General features: G+C 52.9%; 1 protein-coding gene across 4 annotated transcripts in view; it reads left to right on the forward strand.

Annotated features, from left to right (window-relative positions):
- Positions 1 to 3,689: 3,689 nt before the first annotated feature.
- The window catches only part of coasy (CoA synthase), a 60,545-nt gene continuing 47,588 nt past the window's right edge, over positions 3,690 to 16,646 (forward strand). For 2 of the 4 annotated variants that reach the window (XR_009509217.1, XM_059957808.1), the window contains exons 1-2: positions 6,034 to 6,400; positions 7,797 to 8,476. Coding sequence is in view for 3 of the 4 variants with exons in the window: in XM_059957808.1 (XP_059813791.1) it covers positions 7,813 to 8,476 (664 nt within the window). In the remaining variant the exon portion in view is untranslated. Of the gene's footprint in view, positions 3,735 to 6,033; positions 6,401 to 7,796; positions 8,477 to 16,646 lie in introns of those variants that run through there. The other 2 variants (XM_059957809.1, XM_059957810.1) reach the window with 2 other exon arrangements.

The raw sequence follows: 16,646 nt of genomic DNA on the forward strand, positions 1-16,646 counted from the left end.
TTCGGGGCCCCGAATGGTGGCGTAGGGGCAGGGTGGATCAGTACCAGGTGGGAGGGACGTGTGGAGCAGGCAGGTCAGTGTCGTGCAGCTTTTACTTGGGGGGAGAGTTCTGCAGAAGACATCTGACATCGCAGCGTCTCAGTGAACTGACCCGACTAACCCTAACCCTAACCCTAATGGTGGCGTAGGGGCAGGGTGGATCAGTACCAGGTGGGAGGGACGTGTGGAGCAGGCAGGTCAGTGTCGTGCAGCTTTTACTTGGGGGGAGAGTTCTGCAGAAGACATCTGACATCGCAGTGTCTCAGTGAACTGACCCGATTAACCCTAACCCTGGAAGGACTGTTCGGGGCCCCGAATGGTGGCGTAGGGGCAGGGTGGATCAGTACCAGGTGGGAGGGACGTGTGGAGCAGGCAGGTCAGTGTCGTGCAGCTTTTATTTGGGGGGAGAGTTCTGCAGAAGACATCTGACATCGCAGTGTCTCAGTGAACTGACCCGACTAACCCTGGAAGGACTGTTCGGGGCCCCGAATGGTGGCGTAGGGGCAGGGTGGATCAGTACCAGGTGGGAGGGACGTGTGGAGCAGGCAGGTCAGTGTCGTGCAGCTTTTACTTGGGGGGAGAGTTCTGCAGAAGACATCTGACATCGCAGCGTCTCAGTGAACTGACCCGACTAACCCTAACCCTAACCCTGGAAGGACTGTTCGGGGCCCCGAATGGTGGCGTAGGGGCAGGGTGGATCAGTACCAGGTGGGAGGGACGTGTGGAGCAGGCAGGTCAGTGTCGTGCAGCTTTTATTTGGGGGGAGAGTTCTGCAGAAGACATCTGACATCGCAGCGTCTCAGTGAACTGACCCGACTAACCCTAACCCTAACCCTGGAAGGACTGTTCGGGGCCCCGAATGGTGGCGTAGGGGCAGGGTGGATCAGTACCAGGTGGGAGGGACGTGTGGAGCAGTTTATTTGGGGGGAGAGTTCTGCAGAAGACATCTGACATCGCAGTGTCTCAGTGAACTGACCCGACTAACCCTAACCCTAACCCTGGAAGGACTGTTCGGGGCCCCGGATGGTGGCGTAGGGGCAGGGTGGATCAGTACCAGGTGGGAGGGACGTGTGGAGCAGTTTATTTGGGGGGAGAGTTCTGCAGAAGACATCTGACATCGCAGCGTCTCAGTGAACTGACCCGACTAACCCTAACCCTAACCCTGGAAGGACTGTTCGGGGCCCCGAATGGTGGCGTAGGGGCAGGGTGGATCAGTACCAGGTGGGAGGGACGTGTGGAGCAGTCAGGTCAGTGTCGTGCAGCTTTTATTTGGGGGGAGAGTTCTGCAGAAGACATCTGACATCGCAGTGTCTCAGTGAACTGACCCGACTAACCCTAACCCTGGAAGGACTGTTCGGGGCCCCGAATGGTGGCGTAGGGGCAGGGTGGATCAGTACCAGGTGGGAGGGACGTGTGGAGCAGTTTATTTGGGGGGAGAGTTCTGCAGAAGACATCTGACATCGCAGCGTCTCAGTGAACTGACCCGACTAACCCTAACCCTAACCCTGGAAGGACTGTTCGGGGCCCCGAATGGTGGCGTAGGGGCAGGGTGGATCAGTACCAGGTGGGAGGGACGTGTGGAGCAGTCAGGTCAGTGTCGTGCAGCTTTTATTTGGGGGGAGAGTTCTGCAGAAGACATCTGACATCGCAGTGTCTCAGTGAACTGACCCGACTAACCCTAACCCTGGAAGGACTGTTCGGGGCCCCGAATGGTGGCGTAGGGGCAGGGTGGATCAGTACCAGGTGGGAGGGACGTGTGGAGCAGGCAGGTCAGTGTCGTGCAGCTTTTATTTGGGGGGAGAGTTCTGCAGAAGACATCTGACATCGCAGTGTCTCAGTGAACTGACCCGACTAACCCTAACCCTGGAAGGACTGTTCGGGGCCCCGAATGGTGGCGTAGGGGCAGGGTGGATCAGTACCAGGTGGGAGGGACGTGTGGAGCAGGCAGGTCAGTGTCGTGCAGCTTTTATTTGGGGGGAGAGTTCTGCAGAAGACATCTGACATCGCAGCGTCTCAGTGAACTGACCCGACTAACCCTAACCCTAACCCTAATGGTGGCGTAGGGGCAGGGTGGATCAGTACCAGGTGGGAGGGACGTGTGGAGCAGTGTCGTGCAGCTTTTATTTGGGGGGAGAGTTCTGCAGAAGACATCTGACATCGCAGTGTCTCAGTGAACTGACCCGACTAACCCTAACCCTGGAAGGACTGTTCGGGGCCCCGAATGGTGGCGTAGGGGCAGGGTGGATCAGTACCAGGTGGGAGGGACGTGTGGAGCAGTTTATTTGGGGGGAGAGTTCTGCAGAAGACATCTGACATCGCAGCGTCTCAGTGAACTGACCCGACTAACCCTAACCCTAACCCTGGAAGGACTGTTCGGGGCCCCGAATGGTGGCGTAGGGGCAGGGTGGATCAGTACCAGGTGGGAGGGACGTGTGGAGCAGTCAGGTCAGTGTCGTGCAGCTTTTATTTGGGGGGAGAGTTCTGCAGAAGACATCTGACATCGCAGTGTCTCAGTGAACTGACCCGACTAACCCTGGAAGGACTGTTCGGGCCCCCGAATGGTGGCGTAGGGGCAGGGTGGATCAGTACCAGGTGGGAGGGACGTGTCGAGCAGTTTATTTGGGGGGAGAGTTCTGCAGAAGACATCTGTCATCGCAGCGTCTCAGTGAACTGACCCGACTAACCCTAACCCTGGAAGGACTGTTCGGGGCCCCGAATAGGGGCAGGGTGGATCAGTACCAGGTGGGAGGGACGTGTGGAGCAGGCAGGTCAGTGTCGTGCAGCTTTTATTTGGGGGGAGAGTTCTGCAGAAGACATCTGACATCGCAGTGTCTCAGTGAACTGACCCGACTAACCCTAACCCTAACCCTAATGGTGGCGTAGGGGCAGGGTGGATCAGTACCAGGTGGGAGGGACGTGTCGAGCAGTTTATTTGGGGGGAGAGTTCTGCAGAAGACATCTGTCATCGCAGCGTCTCAGTGAACTGACCCGACTAACCCTAACCCTGGAAGGACTGTTCGGGGCCCCGAATAGGGGCAGGGTGGATCAGTACCAGGTGGGAGGGACGTGTGGAGCAGGCAGGTCAGTGTCGTGCAGCTTTTATTTGGGGGGAGAGTTCTGCAGAAGACATCTGACATCGCAGTGTCTCAGTGAACTGACCCGACTAACCCTAACCCTAACCCTGGAAGGACTGTTCGGGGCCCCGAATGGTGGCGTAGGGGCAGGGTGGATCAGTACCAGGTGGGAGGGACGTGTGGAGCAGGCAGGTCAGTGTCGTGCAGCTTTTATTTGGGGGGAGAGTTCTGCAGAAGACATCTGTCATCGCAGCGTCTCAGTGAACTGACCCGACTAACCCTAACCCTAACCCTAATGGTGGCGTAGGGGCAGGGTGGATCAGTACCAGGTGGGAGGGACGTGTGGAGCAGGCAGGTCAGTGTCGTGCAGCTTTTATTTGGGGGGAGAGTTCTGCAGAAGACATCTGACATCGCAGTGTCTCACTGAACTGACCCGGCGGGCGAGCGGCACCTCCCCTCCCCCCACCACGCCGGGCAACCAGCGCTCCGCGCCGGAAGTGACGACTAACCCTTGCTGCCAATCCGCCGCACCGTTCGACCAATCGGAGCAGCGGCAGTCCCCTGGACCGCCTCCCCCACCCCGGAAGTGACGAGGAGCCGCCGCAGTCAAACCGAGCTGGGGTACGGCTCCTGCCCTCTGCCGCTGTCTCCGAAGCCGGGGGGAGTGGGGTTGGACTTCGGGTCCCGGAGGGAGCACTGAGGAGTCGGGGGTGATCTGGGAGTCGGGGTATTGGGGTGGGCGACGGTCTGGGAGTCGGGGTATTGGGGTGGGCGACGGTCTGGGAGTCGGGGTATTGGGGTGGGTGCGGGGAGGGTTGGAGTGGGCGACGGTCTGGGAGTCGGGGTATTGGGGTGGGCGACGGTCTGGGAGTCGGGGTATTGGGGTGGGCGACGGTCTGGGAGTCGGGGTATTGGGGTGGGCGACGGTCTGGGAGTCGGGGTATTGGGGTGGGCGACGGTCTGGGAGTCGGGGTATTGGGGTGGGCGACGGTCTGGGAGTCGGGGTATTGGGGTGGGCGACGGTCTGGGAGTCGGGGTATTGGGGTGGGCGACGGTTTGGGAGTCGGGGTATTGGGGTGGGCGACGGTCTGGGAGTCGGGGTATTGGGGTGGGCGACGGTCTGGGAGTCGGGGTATTGGGGTGGGCGACGGTCTGGGGGTCGGGGTATTGGGGTGGGCGACGGTCTAGGAGTCGGGGTATTGGGGTGGGCGACGGTCTGGGAGTCGGGGTATTGGGGTGGGTGCGGGGAGGGTTGGAGTGGGCGACGGTCTGGGAGTCGGGGTATTGGGGTGGGCGACGGTCTGGGAGTCGGGGTATTGGGGCGGGCGACGGTCTGGGAGTCGGGGTATTGGTTTGGGCGAGGGTCTGGGGGTGGATGCGGGGAGGGTTGGAGTGGGCGACGGTCTGGGAGTCGGGGTATTGGGGTGGGCGACGGTCTGGGAGTCGGGGTATTGGGGTGGGCGACGGTCTGGGAGTCGGGGTATTGGGGTGGGCGACGGTCTGGGAGTCGGGGTATTGGGGTGGGCGACGGTCTGGGAGTCGGGGTATTGGGGTGGGCGACGGTCTGGGAGTCGGGGTATTGGGGTGGGCGACGGTCTGGGAGTCGGGGTATTGGGGTGGGCGACGGTCTGGGAGTCGGGGTATTGGGGTGGGCGACGGTCTGGGGGTCGGGGTATTGGGGTGGGCGACGGTCTAGGAGTCGGGGTATTGGGGTGGGCGACGGTCTGGGAGTCGGGGTATTGGGGTGGGTGCGGGGAGGGTTGGAGTGGGCGACGGTCTGGGAGTCGGGGTATTGGGGTGGGCGACGGTCTGGGAGTCGGGGTATTGGGGCGGGCGACGGTCTGGGAGTCGGGGTATTGGGGTGGGCGAGGGTCTGGGGGTGGATGCGGGGAGGGTTGGAGTGGGCGACGGTCTGGGAGTCGGGGTATTGGGGTGGGTGCGGGGAGGGTTGGAGTGGGCGACGGTCTGGGAGTCGGGGTATTGGGGTGGGCGACGGTCTGGGAGTCGGGGTATTGGGGTGGGCGACGGTCTGGGAGTCGGGGTATTGGGGTGGGCGACGGTCTGGGAGTCGGGGTATTGGGGTGGGCGACGGTCTGGGAGTCGGGGTATTGGGGTGGGCGACGGTCTAGGAGTCGGGGTATTGGGGTGGGCGACGGTCTGGGAGTCGGGGTATTGGGGTGGGCGACGGTCTGGGAGTCGGGGTATTGGGGTGGGCGACGGTCTGGGAGTCGGGGTATTGGGGTGGGCGACGGTCTGGGAGTCGGGGTATTGGGGTGGGCGACGGTCTGGGAGTCGGGGTATTGGGGTGGGCGACGGTCTGGGAGTCGGGGTATTGGGGTGGGCGACGGTCTGGGGGTCGGGGTATTGGGGTGGGCGACGGTCTAGGAGTCGGGGTATTGGGGTGGGCGACGGTCTGGGAGTCGGGGTATTGGGGTGGGCGACGGTCTGGGAGTCGGGGTATTGGGGTGGGCGACGGTCTGGGAGTCGGGGTATTGGGGTGGGCGACGGTCTGGGAGTCGGGGTATTGGGGTGGGTGCGGGGAGGGTTGGAGTGGGCGACGGTCTGGGAGTCGGGGTATTGGGGTGGGCGACGGTCTGGGAGTCGGGGTATTGGGGCGGGCGACGGTCTGGGAGTCGGGGTATTGGGGTGGGCGAGGGTCTGGGGGTGGATGCGGGGAGGGTTGGAGTGGGCGACGGTCTGGGAGTCGGGGTATTGGGGTGGGTGCGGGGAGGGTTGGAGTGGGCGACGGTCTGGGAGTCGGGGTATTGGGGTGGGCGACGGTCTGGGAGTCGGGGTATTGGGGTGGGCGACGGTCTGGGAGTCGGGGTATTGGGGTGGGCGACGGTCTGGGAGTCGGGGTATTGGGGTGGGCGACGGTCTGGGAGTCGGGGTATTGGGGTGGGTGCGGGGAGGGCGAGGTGAGTCAAGGCAGCGGGACGAGTCACCACATGCAATCCCGAGATTCCTTTTCCTGCGGGCAAACTCAGCAAATCTGTGGGACGAGATCAGTGAACGATCAGCCAGAGTGCAGAGGACAACAAGCTGTGCAAATGCAAATATAAACCAGTCGCAATGAATAACGGGAATGCGAAATAACAAGATAGGGAGTCGTCAAAGTGAAATCATTGGCTGTGAGAGCATCACAATTGATGGCTGTAGTTACCCTCTTTGGTTCAAGAGCCTGGTGGTTGAGGGGCTGTCACTGGGCTTAGGAACCTGGTGGTGCGAGACCTGAGGCTCCTGCGCCGCCTTGGTGGCAGCAGCAAGAAAAGAGCGTGGCCTGGGTGGTGAGGATCTCTGATGATGCTGGGCGAGAGGCTGTCGGTAGCCGGGGGAGGGAGCGGATGAGAGGGGATATGCAGGGCGATGATTCGGGAGTCTGGGTACCGCGGTGTGGGGAGAAGCGAGGGGCTGGGGGTAGCGGAGTACTGCAGTGGGCAAGATGGTTTGGGTGTCAGGGTGTGAGACAGGCAAGGGTTAGCGGAAAGTGGGCTGTGAGGGGAGGAAGCTTTTGGGGGGATCTCAGAGGGAGGGTCAGAGGCAGGTTTTTCTCACTGAAGAGTACTGGGCTTAGGAACATTCTGGCGGTAGAGGAAGATAGATTCAGGACTTTTAAGATCTGCCACGACAACTGGCCGGGGATCCCTGGTGTAGTTGCCCAAGGAGCAACACGGGTTGAAAGCCTGCTTGAGAGACCCAGATCTGAATTGTTAACTGTTTCTGTTTCCACAGGCACTGTCTGGTAGCTGAGGGTCCAGCATTTTCTCTCTCCCTTCCCAGTCCAAAATCTGCATGCCTTTATTACTACAGTATAGATTTTTCTTTGAATGTGGCCCAACTTTGTAAAACTTTCCCAGGTACAGCTGGAGGACTCTGTTGGGTTTATGTTGCTGCATCGGAAAAAGGATATACTTGCATCTCACAAAAGAAGTTCACCAGGAATTTGCCTGGGATGGTTGTGGGGGAGGTTGCCCGTTGTCCCCTTCGCTTTCTCTGGGGGACTGCAGAACTCGCTTAGGAAAGGGCACTCCCATTATAAGCCGAGTTTGGTTTCCTTGGAGTGAGTAGAGTGGGGACAGCAGGGATTCTTGGACGAGCACAGACATTATCTAGTATGTCTTGGTGTGAGTGTGTTGCGTACGTGTTATTTTGTGTGTGTGTGTGTGTGTTGTATGTACGTATAACACCACACACACACACACTTATGGGGGCAAATGCAAGCAGGCTTTTTCCGCTGGGACTACAACTAAAGGTCATGGGCTAAGGGTGAAAGGTGAAATGTTTAAGGAAACATGAGGGGAAACCTCTTCATTCAGAGGGTTGTGAGCTGTCAGAGTAAGTGATGCAGGCACCTTGATTTCAATGTTTAAGCGGTTTGGAGAGGTCCATGGGTGGTAGGAGTATGGAGGTCTATGGTCCCGGTGCAGGTCAATGGGAGTGGCCAGTTTAAATGGCTCTGGCATGGACAAGATGGGCCCAATGGCCTGTCTCTGTGCTGTACTTCTCTGTGACGTGCACTACACACACAGCCCATGCAGACACACAGAACAATACAGGCCAACACTACTGATGGTTGCTGCGAAAGAAAAAGCTGTCTTTGCTCGTTACACATGCCGTAAGAAGGAATTAAAAAGGAAACTTTTCGAATTGCGAAGTAATCATAATCTTATCATCGCCTTTCAGGTATCAGCCGCATCTGATGGCGATGTTTCAGACAGGAATACTGGTTTTAACATCCTCTCTTCGCCTTATTCCATCACGCCTAGCTCCAGTCCTGGCAGCAGCCGCCAAAATTGTGGAGAATGTACTCTATGTTCACTTGCACCCCGGTTTGGGACTTACGGACAATTGTGTTCCGCCCACCCCAACTTACGTTCCGGCGAACCGGGAGGTGTCTCAGATACTGGCTCATCTGTATGCAAAAAGTTTAAGCGTTTGCAGTTGCCTTGATGTCAGAGTCATTCTTTCAAACATTAAAAATCACAGCTCGACTCCGCAACCTTTTTCATCGGTACAGACGTTGTCTGAACTGCCGGAGGTGGTCCTCACAGACTATTGTATCACAGATTTGAATCAGTCTAGTCTAGTTACACAGTGTCTGGAAAAGTATATTCTTGGCTGCTACACCTGCAGACCCAACCTGCAGTCCATATTTTTGCCGTCTGGGGGTGACGATGCGGAGAATTCCCGCCCCGACGTGAACGATTGGGGTCTGAGTGAAGGTTTGCCACCTTACAGTGACGTTGTACTTGGAGGCACTTTTGACAGGCTCCACTCTGCTCACAAGATCCTCCTCAGTGTATCGTGTCTTCTGACGAGAAAGCGTTTGTTAATTGGAGTGGCGGATGGAGAATTACTCAGCGGTGAGTGTTACGTGCATTCAATGTTGTCTGGCCCTTTGTTAAACTGTGTGGGTTCACCAGGAATCCTGTTGGTGGGGACAATGTCAATGTCTAATCACAATCTGGTGCAATGCCGTGAAATTTGTTAACCTTGCAGCAGCAATACGTGATAATAGAGAGTAAAAGGAAACTGTGATTTACAGTGAATTTATGTATATTAAATCGTTAATTTAGGAAATTTGAGCAAAAAAAAATAAGAAAAGTACTGAGGAAGTGCGCATGGGTTCAATGTCCATTCGTAAATCGGATGGCGGAGGGGAAGAAGCTATTCCTGAATCGTTGAGTGTGTGTCTTCAGGCTCCTGTACCTCATCCCTGATGGCAGAGGGGAAGAAGCTGTTCCTGAATCATTGAGCGAGTGTCTTCAGGCTCCTGTACCTCCTCCCTGATGGCAGAGGGGAAGAAGCTGTTCCTGAATCGTTGAGTGTGTGTCTTCAGGCTCCTGTACCTCCTCACTGATGGCAGAGTGGAAGAAGCTGTTCTTGAGTCATTGAGTGTGTGTCTTCAGGCTCCTGTACCTCCTCCCTGATGGCAGAGGGGAAGAAGCTGTTCCTGAATCGTTGAGTGTGTGTCTTCAGGCTCCTGTACCTCCTCCCTGATGGCAGAGAGGAAGAAGCTGTTCCTGAATCGTTGAGTGTGTGTCTTCAGGCTCCTGTACCTCCTCCCTGATGGCAGAGGGGAAGAAGCTGTTCCTGAATATTTGAGCGTGAGTCTTCCGGCTCCTGTACCTCCTCACTGATGGCAGAGTGGAAGAAGCTGTTCTTGAGTCATTGAGTGTGTGTCTTCAGGCTCCTGTACCTCCTCCCTGATGGCAGAGGGGAAGAAGCTGTTCCTGAATCGTTGAGTGTGTATCTTCAGGCTCCTGTACCTCCTCCCTGATGGCAGAGGGGAAGAAGCTGTTCCTGAATCGTTGAGTGTGTGTCTTCAGGCTCCTGTACCTCCTCTCTGATGGCAGCAGTGAGAGGAGGATATGTCCTGGTTGATGGGGTCCCTAATGATGGACGCTGCCACTTTGGAGCATCACTGTGTGAGGACGTCCTGGATGCTGGGGAGGCTAGTGCCCATGATGGGACTGGCTGAGTTTACATCTCTCTGCAGCTTGCTTCTATCCTGTGTGGTAACCCTCACTCCCACCCCATTCCAGAATGCTCTCCACTTTTGTAGAAGTTTGAATGTTTTAGTTGACAAACCAAATCTCCTCGGACTCCCAGTGAAATACAGCCTTTTGCCACCTTGATGGCTGCCTCGATATGTTGGGTCCAGGTTCGGTCCTCTGAGATCTTTGTCAAATCCTTCCACTGATAATACTCTCCACTTCTTCCCGGAGCGTAGCGGTTAGCCCAGCGCTTTGCAGTGTCGGCGACCCAGGTTCGATTCCCGCTGCTGCCTGTGAGGGGTTTGCACGTTCTGTCCGGGTGCTCTGGTTCTCTGTACCAGTCTGAAGGCACATTGTCCCGTGATTAGGCTCCGATTAAATCGCCAGGGCGCAGGTCCGATTCCATGCCATATCTCATAGATCAAAAACAAAATTAAGACCAATTAATTAAACATGGCCTTTTCATTGTGTCAGAAGAGTTGACCTCTTACTGTGGTTAAACTGTGTGGTGCCAGGTCTGTCCCTCTTTGAATAAGAGTGTAATATCTACCTTTCTCCAGTTACACGAACCATGCTTGTGAAGAATTAGAGAATTAATGTCGTCGTGGTTCCCTCCCCCAAGCGGCCTAGGTCCTGAGCAAGTTTCTGTAAGAACTTCATTGGGTGTCTGCGTTCACCGTTGGAGTTTAGAGCACGCAGTTTATTCTGCCCTCACTCGGGAGTTTTACCCATAAGTAACTCCAGTCCCAGCGCAGCTGCAGTTTGAAAGTGGTTTTATTATTCGCCAATGTGTTGCAGTACACAAGGAGCCCATGTCAAAAGACAGTACTTCCCGGCCTTCCAACAAAAGCAGATTCAAATACTGATTGAAACTCCTCCGACTTCTAACACATGCTTCTCAAATGTACATATGATATGAAATGGCCACCCGGATGACGAAAGCATTGCAAGAATGAGCCATCAACAACAGCTGTGAACCCAGTAAGATCCAGTAATTAGAAACAAAACAATCAGGAAAGACGTTACATAGTAGTTAGGGATAATCTGACACGAGCTGTGGTGGGCCTTGTGTATCTTTTTTCTCTATCTTTCCCAGGATTGAAATGCCTAACGCAAGCAGAGAGGGGCATTTTCACATGGAGTGCTGGGTGCCTGGAACGCGTTGTTGTGGTTGTGGGTGGCAGGTGCGACAGAGGCATGAAGAGTGTCTCGGGCGGACAGATGAATGTGTTGAGAATGAAGGGATGCCGACCTTGTGTATCCAGTTGCCAGTTTGATACAAGGTCATGGGCTGTATGAATTGTGTGGCAAGAGGGCGTACAGGAGCGAGACGGGGCAGCTAGTTGAGTTGTATGGCAGCTGCAATTTTGCACTCAACGTCAGCAAGACCAAAGTGCTGAGTGTGGACTTCAGGAGGGTTAAGACGAGGGTACTCTTAGAGGGATCTGAAGTGGAAAGGGTGAGCGATTTCATATTCCTGGGTGTCAGTATCTCGGGATTTATCCTGGACCCAACATTGATACAATTACAACAGCGGCTATACTTCATTAAATTTGAGGAGATTTGACCATAAGATATAGGAGTATAAATCAAATCCACTCCACCATTTCATTGTGGCTGGTCCAATTTTTCTCTCAGCCTCAGTCTCCTGACTTCTCCCTGTATCCCTTCATGCCCTGTCCATTCAAGAATCTATCAAACTCCGTCTTAAATATACGTAAAGACTTGGCCTTCACAGCTGCCGGTGGTACAGAATTCTACAAATTCGCCACTCTCTGGCTAAAGAAATTTCTCCTCATCTCCATTCTAAAAGGACGCCTGTCTATACTGAGGCTGTACCCTCTGGTCTCAGACTCTCCCACCACGGGAAACATCCTCTCCACATCCACTCTATCAAGGCCTTTCACCATTCGATAGGTTTCAATTAGATCACCCCTCATTCTTCTGAATTCCAGTGAATACAGGCCCAGAGCCATCAAACGCTCTTCATGTGACAAGCCGTTCAAACCTGGAATAATTTTCGTAAACCTCTTTTGAACCCTCTCCAAGTTCAGCACAACCTTTCTAAGATGAGGGGCCCAAAGCTGATCACAATACTCCAACTGAGGCCTCATCAGTGCTTTATAAAGTTACATCCTTGCTTTTCTTCTTGAAAAGAATGCTAACATGACATTTGCCTTCCTCACCACAGACTCAACCTGCAAATTAACCCTCCACCTACCTTCACATCATCTGCAAGCTTTGCAACAAAGCCATCAATTTCATCATGCAAATCATTGACTATAACATAAGAATGGATCCCAACACAGACCCCTGTGGAACACCACTAATCAGCAGCAGCCAGCCAGGAAAGGCTCCCTTTATTCCCACTCTTGGCCACTGCCAATCAGTCACTGCTTTTGTAATACCATGGGATCGTAGCTTCTTAAGCAGCCTCGTGCGGCACCTTGTCAAAGGCCTTCTGAAAATCCAAGTACACAGCATCAACTGATTCTCCTCTGTCTATCCAGCTTGTTATGTCCTCAAAGAATTCTGACAGATTTGTCAGGCAAGATTTTCCCTTGAGGAAACCATGACGTGCTTCATCATGTGCCTGCAAGTACCCCGAAACCACATCCTTAACGATCGACTCCCAACATCTTCCCGACCCCTGAGGTCAATCAGGCCTATAGTTTCCTTCCTTCTGCCTCTCTCCCTTCTTGAAGCGTGGAGTGACATTTTCAATTTTCCAGAATCAGTGATTCTTGAAAGATTGTTACTAATGCCTCCATGATCTCCAGCAGTTTCTTTCACAACTCTGGGGCATACACCATCTGGTCCAGGTGACTTACCCACCTCCAAACCTTTCAAACGAGAACCTTCTCTCTAGTAATGATAACCTCACACACTTCATGACACCTGGAACTTCCTTTATACTATTAGTATCTTCCACAGTGAAGACTGATGTAAAATATGTTTGTCTGCCATTTCCTTGTTCACCCATTACTACCTCTCCAGCATCATTTCCAGCAGTCTGACAACCACTCTCCTCTTTTTTTTTACACTTTATGTATCTGAAGATACTTTTGGTATCCTCTTTATTATTATCAGCCAGCTTACTTCTGTATTGTATCTTTACCTTCTCAATTACTTTTTTAGTTGCCTTTTGTTGGTTTTTAAAAGCTTCCCGATCCCCTAATTTCCCACTAATGTTTGCTCTCTTATATGCCCTTTCTTTGGCTTTTATGTTGGCTTTGACTTCTCTTGTTAGCCACAGTTATGTCATCTTTCCTTAGAATACTTCTTGCACTTTGGTTTGTATGTATCCTGTCCCATGCAAATTCCAGCCATTGCTGCTCTGCCAGTGTCCTTTTCCAATCAATTCTGGCCGACTCCTCTCTCTCATGCCTCTGTAATTCTGACACATCTGACTGCAGCTTCTCCCTCTCAGATTTCAGGGTGAATTGGATCATATTATAATCACTTTCTCCTCGGGGATCTTTTACCCTAAGCTCTCTATAATCAATTCCGGTTCATGGCACAGCACCCAGACCAGAATAGATGATCCTTGAGTTAGTCTATCACGGGTTGCTCTAAAAAATCCATCTTATAGGCATTCTATAAATTCTCCCTCCTGGAATCCCACACCAACCTGCTTTTCCCCAATCTACCTGCATATTGAACCCCCCCACCCCCCACCATGCCCATTGTAACTTTGCCCTTTTGGCATGCATTGCATTTTCCATCTCCCATTGTAATTTGTGGACCACATCCTTACTACTGTTTAGTAACTCCCATCAGGGTATTTTTACCCTTTCAGTTCTTTAGCTCTATCCACAATGATTAAAAGCTTTCTGATGCAATGACACCTCTTTCTAATGATTTGATTTCAATTTTTTACCAACAGAACCACGCCACCCCCTCTGCTTCCTGCCTGTCCCTTCGATACAATGCATATCCTTAGACATTAAGCTCCCGGCTATAATCCCAGCCATGAATCCGTGATGCCTGCCAATCTGCAACTGTGCTGCCAGTTCATCGACCTTATTCCGTATACTGCGCACATCCTAATATAACACCTTCAGTCCCGTATTCACCCTTTTCAATTTTGTCACACCATGCTCAACTTTTTTGTTCCTAACTTTGTCTTACCAACATCTGCCTGCATAACCTCTGTTCTATTCTCTGGTTCCATCCCCCTGCAACTCCAGTTTAAGCTCCGCTGTAGCATTAGCAAACATCCTGCTAGGATATTAATCCCACTCCAGTTCAGGTGCAATCTGTCCCTTCCGTACACGCCCCACCTTCCCCGGAAGAGAGCTCACTGAAGAGGCCAATTCCTTATGCCCTGCCTCATACACAAACTCCTTTGCCACATATTAAAATTTATAATCTTCCTAGTTCTGGTCTCACTAGCACGTGGCACGGGTAGCAATCCTGAGATCACAACCCTGGGAGTCCTGTCCTTTAACTTCACACCCAACTCCCCGACCTCCCCATGCAGAACCTCTTCACTCGTCCTACCTGTGTCATTGGTACCTACGTAGGCCACGACTTCACCCTCCCACTTAATGCTGAGGACTCGATCCAAGATATCCCGGACTCTGGTACCCGGGAGGCAACATACCATCTGAGAATCTCATTCTCACCCACAGAACCCCCTTTCTGTTCCTCTAACTAACGAGTCCTCTGTCACCACATTCTCCCCCTTCCCTTCTGAGTCGCAGAGGCAGACAGTGCCAGAGACATGACCACTGTGACTTTCCTCTGTTAGGTCATTACCCCTGACAGTATCCAAAGTGATATACCTGTCGTTGAGGGGGGCGGCCACAGGGGTACTCTGCACTGGCTCCTTAATCCCTTTCTCCTTCCTGACTGTCACCCAGTTCCCTGTGTCCTGCCCTTGGGTGTAACTACCTCTCCCTATATCCTATCTATCACCACTTCGGCCTCCCGAATGGTATGGAGTTCATCCAGTTCCGGCTCCAGCTCCGTAATGTAGGTTGTTAGAAGCTGCAGCCGGATGTACTTCTCGTAGTTGTAGTCGTCAGGGACACTGGGCTTCTCCCTGCCTTCCCGCAACCCGCCAGAGAGACATTCATCTCTGCTGACTTTGCATCCTGCCTGACATCTCTACTGTCCTAGCTGAGCAGATGTGAGGAAGAGAAGGGAAGAAGCTTGAGCTCTGCTTTCCCTGAGTGAAGCCGCTCTTCTCCGAAGCATCAGAGAGCTAAAGCTTTAAGATCATCACCCTGACTCTGTCCACTGCGCTTGCCACGAACTGCTTCTGCCTTTTCTCCTCGACCCGATTGAAGCCCCCTCCTCTCCTTTTGGCCGCTGGTCTTAAGCTCTAATTGGTATGTCACCAAAGACATTTGCAAGCTTCTACAGATGTGCCAAGGCAGGCGTTCTAACTGGCTGCATCACCGTCTGGTATTCTGGGTGGTGGGGGGGGGAGTGGGTGTGGATCTACTGCACGGGATCACAGTAAGCTGCAGTCAGCTCCATCGTGGACGCCAGCCTCCGTCGTATCCAGGGAATCTTCAAGGAGTGGTGTCTCAAAAAGGCAACATCCATCAGTAAGGGCCCCTATCACCCAGGACATAGCCTCTACTCAGGAGGGAGGTACAGGGGCCTGAAGGCTCACACTCAATGATTCAGGAACAGCTTCCTCTCTGCCATCCGATTCCTAAATGGACATTTAGGAACACGACCTCACTACTTTTTTTATTTCTGTTTTTGCACCACCTATTTAATTTAGTTGTTCTGTGTACTCTATGCATACAGTGCCTATAAAAAGTATTCACCACCCCTCCCCGGAAGTTTTTCATGTTTTGTTGTTTTACAACATTGAATCACAGTGGATTTAATTTGGCTTTTTTGACACTGATCAACAGAAAGAGACACTTTCGTGTCAAAGTGAAAATAGATCTCTACAGAGTGATCTAAATTAATTACAAATGTAAAAGATGAAACAATTAATTGCGTAAGTGTTCACTCCCTTTAATATGACACGCCAAATCATCACTTGTGCAGCCAACTGGTTTTAGAAGTCACATAATTAGTTACATAGAGATCTGTTTTTGGAGACCTGTATGCAGTCACAGTGTTTCAGTTGATTGTAATAAAAATACACGTGTATCTGGAAGGTCCGACTGCTGGTGAGTCAGTGTCCTGGCAAAAACTACACCATGAAGACAAAAGAACACTCCAAGCAACTCCGTGAAAAGGTTATTGAAAAGTACGAGTCAGGAGATGGATAAAGGAAAATTTCCAAGTCACTGTATATCTCTTGGAGTACAGTTAAGTCAATCATCAAGAAATGTGAAGACTATGGCACAGCTGTAAATCTGCCTGGAGCAGGCCGTCCTCAAAAACTGAGTGACCGTGCAAGAAGGGGACCGGTGAGGGAGGCCACCGAGAGACCTGTGACCACTCTGGAGGAGTTACAAGTTTCAGAGGCTGAGATGGGAGACACTGCGTGTACAACAACCGTTGCTCAGGTGCTTCGCCGGACGCAGCTTCCACTGTTGGGGGAAGAAAACTCGCATGAAATCTCAGCTGGTTTGCCAGAAGGTATGTGGGAGACTCTGAAACCAAAACTGAGCTTTTTGGCCATCAGACAAAATGTTTTGTTACGCGAGCCGAACACCACGCATCGTAAAAAACGCACCATCCCTACCATGAAGCATGGTGGTGGCTGCATCATGCCGTGGGGATGCCTCCCTGCGGCAGGCCGAGGGTAAAATGAACGCAGCTAAATACAGGGAAAACCTGATGCAGTCTGCAAGAGAACTGTGACTTGGGAGAAGATTTGTTTTCCAGCAAGACGATGGAGGCAAGCTGATGGAGACCTATCCATACAGACTCAAGGCTCTAATTGCTGCCAAAAGGTGCACCTGCTTAATACTGACTTGGGGGGGGGGGGGGGGTGAGTAATTATGCATTCAATTTAGACCAATTTGTTTTCACTTTGACATGAAAGTCTTTTTCTGCTGATCAGTGTCAAATAAGCCGAATTAAATCCACTGTGATTCAATGTTGTAAAACATGAAAA

This window comes from Hypanus sabinus, assembly GCF_030144855.1.
Source record: "Hypanus sabinus isolate sHypSab1 chromosome X1 unlocalized genomic scaffold, sHypSab1.hap1 SUPER_X1_unloc_2, whole genome shotgun sequence".
Classification (NCBI taxonomy): domain Eukaryota; kingdom Metazoa; phylum Chordata; class Chondrichthyes; order Myliobatiformes; family Dasyatidae; genus Hypanus; species Hypanus sabinus.